The 12963-nt window shown below is 46.3% G+C and overlaps 1 protein-coding gene across 1 annotated transcript in view; it reads right to left on the reverse strand.

Annotated features, from left to right (window-relative positions):
* Positions 1–12963, reverse strand: part of nfasca (neurofascin homolog (chicken) a) — a 283390-nt gene that overhangs the window by 61864 nt on the left and 208563 nt on the right. Inside the window, exons 22-23 of the mRNA XM_059653208.1 lie at positions 8516–8631; positions 6730–6934 (exon numbers count right to left, since the gene is read on the reverse strand). Of these exons, the coding sequence (XP_059509191.1) occupies positions 6730–6934; positions 8516–8631 (321 nt within the window). The remainder of the gene's footprint in view (positions 1–6729; positions 6935–8515; positions 8632–12963) is intronic.

Here is a 12963-nt window from a genome sequence, read left to right on the forward strand (position 1 = left end):
TCAAGTAATATATCATTCCTAGGTTTATTTCGCTCTCACTCACACAATTTCTCTCTTCCTTTATCTAATTTGACTCGAATTCAGCTTGTTTCTTCTTCCCTATTCTTTCTCGTATCCTGAGATTCATGGATTAAGGAATTGGCTGTTGGATTCTGTCATTTGAAAGAGTTCCCGATGTTCCATGCTGGCAAAGCCAGTGTAACCAAACAATACGATCGTGACTGTTCTTCCAATTCAGCAATCTGTTCCTGCTTCCTCCCCAAACCCTCTTAGCCCTTATCCCAAGAAATACGTCAAACTCCTTCTTGAAAACAGTCAATGGTTTGGCCTCAACCACATTTCTCTGGCAGGTAATTCCACAGGCTCACTACTCTCCGAGCGAAGAAATTTCTCCTTATCTCAATCCTAAATGGCCTACCCAGTGGGCTCAGAGTGTGTGAACACTGGTTCTGGACTCCCACTCATCAGGAACATCCTTCCTCTGCTTAGCCTGTCTAGTTCTGCTACAATTCTATAGACGTTCATGAGAACTCCGATGAGAGTGAAGGAAGTAATGAACCAGTGCTGTGTGATTATATTTGTTTTTGCAGTTCCCTACCTTTACAGTCTGGCACCATTTAGGATTGAAATTTGGTTTATTTTGTTACAAAATGCAATGAAAGGTGTTTTAGAGTGTCGCAACTCTCCGGTGCCATTTTAAAACACAGCAAATTTTTAAAAAATTATAGAAAATAAAGGTAAAGAGTAAAGAAATAAAGAAATGGTGTTCAAATTTATAGTCCTTCCTGTTGGGTGCTCCACTATGGCCGCCACTGGTCTGCTCGACACTGCACTGGGCCCACTTACTGACAGACACTAGTCTGCTCGAGTCCGCACTGGGCCTACTTACTGTCCGACAGTAGCCTGCTCGAGTCCGCACTGGGCCTACTTACTGACAGACACGAGTCTGCTCGATACCACACTGGGCCTACTTACTGACCGACACTAGTCTGCTCGAGTCCGCATTGGGCCGACTTACTGACCGACACTGGTCTGCTCGATACCGCACTGGGCCTACTTACTGACCGACACTAGCCTGCTCGGGTCCGCACTGGGCCTACTTACTGACAGACACGAGTCTGCTTGATACCGCACTGGGCCTACTTACTGACCAACACTAGTCAGTTCGAGTCCGCACTGGGCCTACTTACTGACCGACACTAGTCTGCTCGAGTCTGCACTAGGCCGACTTACTGACCGACACTAGTCTGCTCGAGTCCGCACTGGGCCTACTTACTGACCAACACTAGTCTGCTCAACTCTGCACTGGGCTTACTTACTGACCGACACTAGTCTGCTCGAGTCCGCACTGGGCCTACTTACTGACCGACACTAGTCTGCTCAACTCTGCACTGGGCTTACTTACTGACCGACACCAGTCTGCTCGAGTCCGCACTGGGCGGACTTACTGACCGACTCTCATCTGCTCGAGTCCGCATTGGGCCGACTTACTGACCGACACTAGTCTGCTCGATACCGCACTGGGCCTACTTACTGGCCGACACTAGCCTGCTCGGGTCCGCACTGGGCCTACTTACTGACAGACACGAGTCTGCTTGATACCGCACTGGGCCTACTTACTGACCAACACTAGTCAGTTCGAGTCCGCACTGGGCCTACTTACTGACCGACACTAGTCTGCTCGAGTCTGCACTAGGCCGACTTACTGACCGACACTAGTCTGCTCGAGTCCGCACTGGGCCTACTTACTGACCAACACTAGTCTGCTCAACTCTGCACTGGGCTTACTTACTGACCGACACTAGTCTGCTCGAGTCCGCACTGGGCCTACTTACTGACCGACACTAGTCTGCTCAACTCTGCACTGGGCTTACTTACTGACCGACACCAGTCTGCTCGAGTCCGCACTGGGCGGACTTACTGACTGACACTAGTCTGCTCGACTCCGTACTGGGCCTACTTACTGACCGACACTAGTCTGCTCGAGACCGCACTGGGCCTACTTACTGACTGACAATACTGTCTCTGCGAACAAACTCTTCAAGAAGAGATAAGTAAAATGGAAGAAAAAGAAAGGAAAAAAAGAGAGGGCAGTAAAAGGGAAACAAAATAGAAACATGGATAAGGGGGCCAAGCCCAGTTCAGAAGCCCGACTCCAGCACCACCTTACCAGAAGGATAACTATCTCCAACCACACCAACCTTTTCTGCCATCACAAATATTTTCAAAACAAGTAAGCTTTCAAAGAAAATATTAAAGCAACACACATGCAATTTTCATTGATTATCTCTGGGATTTTTACCCTCAGTTGCTCACAATCGTGACCACTGATGCATTTTTCAATCCTGGAGATTCCCGCTCTATCCTGAAGGTCCCCAGGTCTGGCTGTCTCATTTTGGAGCCCTCATCACCGATTCGCATGCAGCGATGATTCAGTACAAATTAAAGCTTTCCTCAGGAACAGGCCTCAGACCTCAGGAGAGGATTTCTCACCATTTCACCGTATCCCACTTTCATTTCTGCACATTTTAGGGTGACCATATTTACCGCCAAATTATTAATACTTTGCCGAGTACTGAGGGATAATGCCGGAGAGAACCAATTCTTATTCCATCATTCTGAGAGAATATAGGAAAGAGGAGCAGGGGTAGGCCTTTTACTTGGATTTTCAGGAAGCCTTTCACAAGGTGCCACACAGGAAGCTGCGAAATAAAATAAGAACCCACGATGTTAGATGCAAGGTACTGGCGTGGATAGAGGATTGGCCAAAGGGCAGAAAGTAGAGAGTTGGAATAAAGGGGTCTTTTTCAGGATGGCAGCTGGTGACTAGCGGAGATCCGCAAGTGTTAGTACTAGGGACCACAATTAGTCACATTGTGTATTAATGATCTGGACAAAGGAACTGAGGGCATTATTGTAAAGTTTGCAGATTATAAAAAAGATAGGTGGAAGTTTGGGTCGTGCTGAGGAAGCAGGGAGACTGCTGAAGGTCTTGGACAGGCTAGAAGAGTGGGCAAAGAAGTGGCAGATGGAACACAATGTGGGCAAATGTCAAGTTATGCACTTTGGTAGGAAGAAGAGATATGGACTATTTCCTCGGCATCAGAAATCTTAAGCACAAAGGACCTTCGGAGGCCTACTTCAGGATTTTCTTAAGGTTGGCACATAGGTTCAGTTATCAGCTGGGAGGGCAAATTTATGGTCAGCATTGGCATCAAGAGGACCTGAGTATAAAGGAAAAGGGATGTACTGGTGAGGCTGTACAAGGCTCTGGTCAGACCACATTTGGGATATTATGAGCAGTTTTGGGTCCTGTATCTAAGAGAGGATATGCTAGCATTGGAGGGGGTCCAGAGGAGGCTCACAAGAATGATTCTGGAGATGAAGGATTTGTCATATGGCAGCAATCAAGGACTCTGGGTCTGTATTCGATAGATTTTAGAAGGATGAGGGGGAATCTGATTGAGAGTTACAGAATACTGAGAGGCCTGGATAGAAAGTGAATGGAGAAGATGTTTCCACTAGTCGGACAGACTAGAACCTGAGGACATAGTGTAATAGTGAAGGCACGACCCTTTGGAACTGAGCTGAGGGTGAATTCCTTCAGCCAGACTGTGATGAATCTGTGGAATTCATTGCTGCAGCAAGCTGTGGAAGCCTAGACAGTGAGCGCATTTAAGACAGAGATGGATAGGTTCTTGATTATTAAGGGGGTCAAGTGGGGAAAAGGCAGGAGAACAAAGTTGAGAAACATATCAGCCGTGACTGAATGAGATAACAAGGTGTGGAGCTGGATGAACACAGCAGGCAAAGCAGCATCAGAGGAGCAGGAAGGCTGACATTTCGGGCCTAGACCTTTCTTCATAAATGGGGGAGAGGAAAGGAGTTCTGAAATAAATAGGGAGAGGGGAGAGGCGGATAGAGGAGAAGATAGGTGGAGAGGAGACAGACAGGTCAAAGAGGCAGGGGTGGAGCCAGTAAAGGTGAGTGTAGGTGGGGAGTTAGGGAGGGGATTGGTCATCCAGGGAAGACGGACAGGTCAAGGGGGCAGGATGAGGCCAGTATGTAGGCGATAGAGGTGGGGCTTGAGGTGGGAGGAGGGGATAGGTGAGATGAAGAACAGGTTAGGGAGCGAAGCTGGGCTGGTTTTGGGACGTGGTAGGGGGAGGAAAGATTTTGAAGCTTGTAAAGTCCACATTGATACCACTGGGCTGCATGTTCCCAAGCGGAATATGAGGTGCTGTTCCTGCAACCTACGGGTGGCATCATTATGGCACTGCAGGAGGCCCAGGATAGACATGTCGTCCAAGGAATGGGAGGGGGAGTTGAAATGGTTCGCGACTGGGAGGTGCAGTTGTTTATTACGAACCAAGGTAGGTGTTCTGCAAAGCGGTCCTCAAGCCTCTGCTTGGTTTCCCCGATGTAGAGGAAGCCGCAGCGGGTACAGTGGATACAGTATATCACATTAGCAGATGTGCAGGTGAGCATCTGCTTGATGTGGAAAGTCATGTTGGGACCTGGGATGGGGGTGAGGTGTGGGGGCAAGTGCAGCATTTCCTGCAGTTCCAGGTCAAAGTGCCAGGTGTGGTGGGCCTGAAGGGGAGTGTGGAGTGGACAAGGGAGTCTCAGAGAGAGTGGTCTCTCCGGAAAGCAGCTCAGGGTGGGGATGGAAAAATGTCTTTGGTGGTGGGGTCGGTTTGCAGATGGCGGAAGTGTCAGTGGATGATGCGTTGGATCCGGAGGTGGGTGGGGTGGTATGTGAGGACGAGGGGGATTCTGTTTTGGGTGTTATTGTGGGGTGGGGGTGTGAGGGATGAGTTGCAGGAGACATGGTCGAGGGCGTTCTCAACCACTGCAGGTGTGAAGTTGTAGTAATGAAAATTGAGGACATCTGAGATGTTCGGGAGTGGAATGCCTCATCCTGGGAGCAGATGCGGCAGAGGCAAAGGAATTGGGAATAGGGGATGGAATTTTTGTAGGAAGGTGGGTAGGAGGTGGTGCATTCTAGGTAGTTGGGGGAGTCGGTGGGCTTGAAATGGATATCGGTTTCCAGGTGGTTGCCAGAGATGGAAACGGAGCGGTCCAGGAAGGTGAGGAAGGTGTCAGAGATGGCCCAGGTGAGCTTGAGGTTAGGGTGGAATGTGTTAGTGAAGTGGATGAACTGTTCGAGCTCCTCGTGGGAGCACGAGGTGGCACTGATACAGTCATCAATGTAACGGAGGAAGAGGTGGCGTTTAGGGCCAGAGTAGCTATGGAAGACGGATTGTTTCACGTAACCTATAAAGAGGCAGGCATAGCTTGGGCCCATGCGGGCACCTATGACCACCCCCTTTGCTATAGGAAGCCTCAGCCCACCTCCTTGACTGGCCCATCCTCCCTGGTCTAACCAATCCCCTCCCTAACTCAAACCTACACTCACCTTTACTGGTTCCATCCCCGCCTCTTTGACCACTCTGTCTTCTCTCCAGCTATCTTCTCCTCTATCCATCTTCTATCCACCTCCCCCTCTCTCCCTATTTATTTCAGAACCCCCTTCCCCTTCCCCAATTCTGAAGAAACATCATCTTTCCTGCTCCTCTGATGCTGCTTGGCCTGCTGTGTTCATTCAGCTCCACACCTTGTTATCTCAGATTCTCCAGCATCTGCATTTCCTACTATGTCTGAAGCCATGATTGAATGATGGAATAGACCGGATGGGGTGAATGGCTTAATTCTGCTCGTACATCTTATGGTCTTATTCAGCCCCTTAAGCCTACTGGACCATTCAAAAGGTAACAGCTGATCAGATTGTGCTCTTTATTGTACTTCTGTGCCTGTTGCCTCCATATTGTTTGATTCTTTATTTGATCAAAATCAACTTAAATGGATTCAATGACTCAGCTGCCACTGATCTCCCAGCAAGAAAACTCCAAATACAAGCACCCCTTATTATTTCCTTTCGAGCTTTTAGTCATGTTACATGGGGTCACCACAACAATGTTTGGTACCAGCAATGACTTCGCAATTTGTCAGTTGGTTTTCTCCTTAATGTCCTCCCTATCATCACCAACAGGGAAACCCTTCCACTCTTACCAACTACCTTGGGGGTGCTGGGAGGATTTACACATTGACAATCAACCTGATGGATCACATTACAAACACCCTTTCATTTTTGAGTTCCAGAATTGAACTCAAACCAGGGGCTTCTCGCTTAGAGGCAGAGATGCTACCACAAAACCTCCTCCAAATACTGATACACCTTTGAGAAAAGGAATCCCTCCTCATTTCCTTGTTAAGTTGGAGGCTCCTTGACCTGAAACTGACCCTGCTGGTTTTAGGCCCACTAACAAACAGAAATAACCTCACAATATCTACCTTGTCAAGCTCCCCCCTCAGAATCTTACATAAGGTCTGATTCAATGTCAGAAAAAAGGGGTGTTAATGTGTGGTTACTCACATTGTTAGGTTTGCCAATGTCTTTGTCTAACGTTAAGGAGAATCAGGGGGTGTCCATTGATGGCATGAGAATAGACATACATAGATAAAGTACCTGTGTTGTTACATTGTAAAAAGGAGCTTTGTGACTGAGTTGTCAATAAACTCTATCCACAAGAGAAATGTCCCTTTCTACTTCACCAAGAAGTTTAGATCTGAATTGGCAGAGACAGCATGAACTGAGCTCTTTCTACATAATGTGCTGTTGCTTGGTCTATGGATGGGGAGCAATTTGGGGTTGATTTGCCCACTTACCTCCTTCTGTGGTGTTTATCGCAAACTCCTCACTCCAGGGTCCACGTCCTCTGCCATTGACTGCTGCCACCTGTAGCTTATAGGCATGATATGGCTGCAAGCCTGATACTATGGCACGCGGACGCTGGCCAGGAGACTCCATGACCTGAACACGTGACCTGTATTGGTTGATCTTCAGCAGACTTCCCTCATTCCAATACTGAATCTGAGCAAGAGAAGAGACTCAATCAGTCTGTCTGCTATCACCGTGACGGAATGAAGATGACAAAAAGAAAGCTCAGAGCAGTCAATCCCACTCATACAAACTTGAATCTCGCTGAAAAGGGGCACATGTTACTGAAGCTTCTTGCCTTGTCAGGACACATAAGAATATAAGAACTAGGAGCAGGAGTAGGCCATCCGGCCCCTCGAGCCTGCCCTGCCGTTTAATAAGATCATGGCTGATCTTTTTGAGACTCAGGTCCACTTACCCGCCCACTCACCACAATCCTTAAGGCCTTTACTGTTCAAAAATTTATCTAGCCTTGCAAGATGCAAGAATACCAAATTTCAAATGATCACAATGATTTATACAACAGGAGAAAACAGTGCTGATTGGTTGGCATGCTGACTTTGAATGGCTGTGCTATCGTCATGGAGAAAGCTACCCCACCCCGCACGGTTCCCCCCTCTCCTCTCCTCTCCCCTCCCCCAGCACCACTACCCCTGCAGTGGAAATGCTCAAATCTCTGCACATTGGATCAAATGGTTATACGTGAGGAATGGGATAATGTTGGCCTCCAGAAATTGGAATTTTCTCGGCCTTATGATATGGAGCACCAGGTGATAAATTTGAATCTTGCCTGTCTGATGCTCTATTTGAATTCAAGGACTTTAATCTAATGATATTGTCACCAGAAAGTATTTGTAAGTTTCAGTTCTATGTTCAGAACACAAATGAGGAATAAATTTCGAACTGAACTCTGGACACTGTCAGTAGAAATAATATCATGGAATGTGCGGTGTTAACATTTTGATTTGGTCTTCATGATGCTAATATAGACCATAAAAGACTAGGATTAGTCAACATACAGGGCATAGCCCTAATGCCACTGGACAAGTAATCCAGATGCCCTTGGCTAATGTTTTGGGCACATGGGTTCTACCATACCAGCTCAGAGAATTTGAATTCCAATAATGAAAAGGAAAATGGAATTGAAAGCTACTCTCAGGGGTAATGACCATGACTATATCACTGATTGTTATGAAAACCCATCTGGTTCACTACTGCCCTTTAGGGAAGAAAATCTATCATCCTTGCCCAGTCTGGCCTACATGTGACTCCATGCTCATAATAATGTGACTGACTCTTAACTGCACTCTGAAATATCCCTCACAAGCCTCTCAGTTCAAGGGAAGTTAGGGAAGAGCAACAAATACTGGTATTTAATAAACAAAAACAATGCTCAGATGTTGTATACATGCACAAATATATACATAAGCCCACAAATTATTCAGTCTCTCTCTCGCTCTCTCATGCACATACTCGTGGCTATACACATACACAGAGGTACATGTACACAAATATACATGGTCACATGCACATGCGTGCATGGGTGCACACAAGCGTGCACACACACACACACAGGACACACATATGTATAAATACACACCTACACACACATGAATACATGTAGACATTGCAGCAAGAAATCTATACTGTAATCTGCACTGTATTCATGGTTACATTGTGCATACAGTAATCAATCATGTTTGATTGTAGAATCAAGATCTTGCAGCTACTTACTCTGTGGCCAATGAGATATCCTTGAATCGTGTCTGGTGGCAATGACCTCCACTGGAGTAGAATGGCTGTGCTGTTAACAATCCTTCCAGAAAGGCTTGTGGGTGCTGCAATTGGAACTAAACACAGCCAGAAAACAAGTTCATAAGACAGACAGTGGGACATTGCTGAATTTTATCTACTTATCCGAGACAGTGTCATGTTCTTTTTAATTTCAGTAAAAGGCAATGGTTCATAACTTTGGATTTGGAAGTCTCAGTCATCTGCTACTATCCAGCTCCCTTTCTTACAGTGCCTTGATTGTAAAATTCTTATCCCCATTTCAAATCCCTGCAAAGATTCACATTACCCCTCCAGCCCCATAATCCTTTGAAATCTCTGAACTCTTCCCATTCTGTTCTCAGAATGCAACTTGGATTTTATCTTTAGTGACTGTCCTTTCAGATGCTTAGGCCTGAAGTTCTGCAATTCCCCCACTGCACCTCTGCACCTGTCTATCCCAGCTTTCCTCCATGAACCACTCCTGAAAACCTAACCCTTTGTCCGAACTTTTGGCCACCTGACCTAATGTCTCCACATGCAATTTTTATTTGATAATGACTCCTATAAAACACGATTATTTACAATGCTAATGGGTGCTATATAAATACAATTTTACAACTGCTGATTATCTGCCTGCCTTTATGCTGCCTGCAAAATTCAGACTTCTGAGACTGAAATTTTCCACATTTGCTGCACATCATTTGGAGTCTTAACCTGGACTATTTTGCTCTTAATATTCAAAGCACCCACTCCAATAACACTGAAGAGAAAGGCTTGCCTTTATATAACACTTCATCATGACTTCTGTGTTACCCAAAGTACTATGCGAATATGCAAATTTAGAGGGGTGAACCATTCAGCTTATAGAGCCAGCTCCATCATAAGACCATAAGACCATAACACATAGGAGTGGAAGTAAGGCCATTAGGCCCATCAGGTCCACTCCACCATTTAAATCATGGCTGATGGGCATTTCAACACCACTTCCCTGAATTCTCCCCGTAGCCCTTGATTCCTTTTGAGATCAAGAATTTGTCGATCTCTGCCTTAGAGAACATAGAACATTACAGCACAGTACAGGCCCTTCAGCCCTCGATGTTGTGCCGACCTGTCATACCGATCTCGAGCCCATCTAACCTACACTATTCCATGTACGGCCATATGCTTGTCCAATGACGACTTAAATGTACCTAAAGTTGGGGAATCTACTACCGTTGCAGGCAAAGCGTTCCATTCCCTTACTACTCTCTGAGTAAAGAAACTACCTCTGACATCTGTCCTATATCTTTCAACCCTCAATTTAAAGCTATGCCCCCTCGTGCTCGCCGTCACCTTCCTAGGAAAAAGGCTCTCCCTATCCACCCTATCTAACCCTCTGATTATTTTATATGTTTCAATTAAGTCACCTCTCAACCTTCTTCTCTCTAATGAAAACAGCCTCAAGTCCCTCAGCCTTTCCTCGTAAGACCTTCCCTCCATTCCAGGCAACATCCTAGTAAATCTCCTCTGCACCCTTTCCAAAGCTTCCACATCCTTCTTATAATGCGGTGACCAGAACTGTACACAATACTCCAAGTGCGGCCGCACCAGAATTTTGTACAGCTTCACCATAACCTCTTGGTTCCGGAACTCAATCCCTCTATTAATAAAAGCTAAAACACTGTATGCCTTCTTAACAGCCCTGTCAACCGAGGTGGTAACTTTCAAGGATCTGTGTACGTGGACATCGAGATCTCTCTGCTCATCTACACTCCTAAGAATCTTACCATTAGCCCTGTACTTTGCCTTCCAGTTACTCCTACCAAAGTGCATCACCTCACACTTGTCTGCATTAATCCATTGCCACCTCTCAGCCCAGCTCTGCTGCTTAACTATGTCTTGCTGCAACCTACAGCATCCTTTGTCACTATCCACAACTCCACCGACCTTAGTGTTGTCTGCAAATTTACTAACCCATCCTTCTACGCCCTCATCCAGGTCATTTATAAAAATGACAAACAGCAGTGGACCCAACACCGACCCTTGTGGTACACCACTAGTAACTGGTCTCCAGGATGAACATTTCCCATCAACTACCACCCTCTGTCTTCTTTCAGCAAGCCAATTTCCGATCCAAACTGCTATATCTCCCACAATTCCATTCCTCCGCATTTTGTACAATAGCCTAATGTGGGGGACCTTATCGAACGCCTTGCTGAAATCCAAATACACCACGTCAACTGGTTTACTCTCATCTACCTGTTTGGTCATCTTCTCAAAGAACTCAATAAGGTTTGTGAGGCACGACCTTCCCTTCACAAAACCATGCTGACTATCCCTAATCAATTTATTCTTTTCTAGATGATTATAAATCCTATCCCTTATAACCTTTTCCAACACTTTACCAACAACTGAGGTAAGGCTCACTGGTCTATAATTACCAGGGTTGTCTCTACTCCCCTTCTTGAACAGGGGAACCACATTTGCTATCCTCCAGTCATCTGGCACTATTCCTGTAGACAATGACGAGTTAAAGATCAATGCCAAAGGCTCGGAAATCTCCTCCCTGGCTTCCCAGAGGATCCTAGGATAAATCCCATCCGGCCCAGGGGACTTATCTATCTTCAACTTCTGAAGGATTTCTAATATCTCTTCCTTGTGAACCTCAATCCCACCTAGTCTAGTAGCCTGTATCTCAGTATTCTCCTCGACAACATTGTCGTTTTATAGAGTGAATACTGTTGAAAAATATTCATTTAGCGCTTCCCCTATCTCATCTGACTCCACACACAACTTCCCACTACTATCCTTGATTGGGCCTAATCTTACTTTTGTCATTCTTTTATTCCTTAAATACCTATAGAAAGCCTTAGGGTTTACCCTGATCCTATCCGCCAACTTCTCATGTCTCCTCCTGGCTCTTCTGAGCGCTCTCTTTAGGTCTTTCCTGGCTACCTCGTAGCCCTCAAGTGCCCTAACTGAGCCTTCACATCTCATCCTAACATAAGCCGCCTTCTTCCTCTTGACCAGAGATTCCACCTCCTTCGTAAACCATGGCTCCCGGACTCTACAGCTTCCTCCCTGCCTGACAGGTACATATTTATCTAGGACACACAGGAGCTTTTCCTTGAATAAGCTCCACATTTCAAATGTGCCTATCCCCTGCAGTTTCCTTCCCCATTCTATGCTCCCTAAATCTTGCCTAATCTCATTGTAATTGCCTTTCCCCCAGCTCTCACTCTTGCCCAGTGGTATGCACCTATCCCTTTCTATCACTAAAGTAAACACAACAGAATTGCGATCGCTATCACCAAAGTGCTCACCTACTTCCAAATCTAACACCTGGCCGGGCTCATTACCCAGTACCAAATCTAATGTGGCTTCGCCCCTTGTTGGCCGATCTACATACTGGGTCAGGAAGCCCTCCTGCACACTCTGGACAAAAACTGACCCATCTATAGTACTCGAACTATAGTGTTCCCAGTCAATATTTGGAAAGTTGAAGTCCCCCATGACAACTACCCTGTCTCTCTCACTACTATCGAGAATCATCTTTGCTATCCTTTCCTCTACATCTCTAGAACTATTTGGAGGCCTATAGAAAACTCCCAACAGGGTGACCTCTCCTTTCCTGTTTCTAACCTCAGCCCATACTACCTCAGTTGACGAGTCCCCAAACATCCTTTCTGCAACTGTAATACTGTCCTTGACCAACAATGCCACACCTCCGCCCCTTTTACCATCTTCTCTGTTCTTACTGAAACATCTAAATCCCGGAACCTGCAACAACCATTCCTGTCCCTGCTCTATCCATGTCTCCGAAATGGCCACAACATCGAAGTCCCAGGTACTAACCCATGCTGCAAGTTCACCCACCTTATTCCAGACGCTCCTGGCATTGAAGTAGACACACTTCAATCCAACTTCTTGCTTGCCATGCCATCTTGCTTCCCTGAAACTTTATTTCGGACCACCCTACTCTCAACCTTTTCTATAGTCAAACTACAATTTTGGTGCCCATCCCCCTGCTGAATTAGTTTAAACCCACCCAAACAGCCTTCGCAAATTTCCCCCCCAGGATATTGGTACCCCTCTGGTTCAGGTGAAGACCATCTTGCTTGTAGAGGTCCCAGCTACCCCAGAAAGAGCCCCAATTATCCAAGAATCCAAAACCCTCCCTCCTGCACCATCCCTGCAGCCAAGTGTTCAATTCCTCTCTCTCCCTATTCCTCGCCTCACTAGCACGTGGCACGGGCAACAAACCAGAGACAACAATTCTGTTCGTCCTAGCTCTCTGCTTCCATCCTAGCTCCCTGAATTTCTGCCTTAAATCCCCACCTCTCGTCCTACCTATGTCATTGGTGCATATGTGGACCACAACTTGGGGTGGCTCCCCCTCCCCCTTAAGGATCCCAAAAACACGATCAGAG

The sequence above is a fragment of the Stegostoma tigrinum genome, chromosome 21 (genome assembly GCF_030684315.1).
Source record: "Stegostoma tigrinum isolate sSteTig4 chromosome 21, sSteTig4.hap1, whole genome shotgun sequence".
Taxonomy (NCBI): domain Eukaryota; kingdom Metazoa; phylum Chordata; class Chondrichthyes; order Orectolobiformes; family Stegostomatidae; genus Stegostoma; species Stegostoma tigrinum.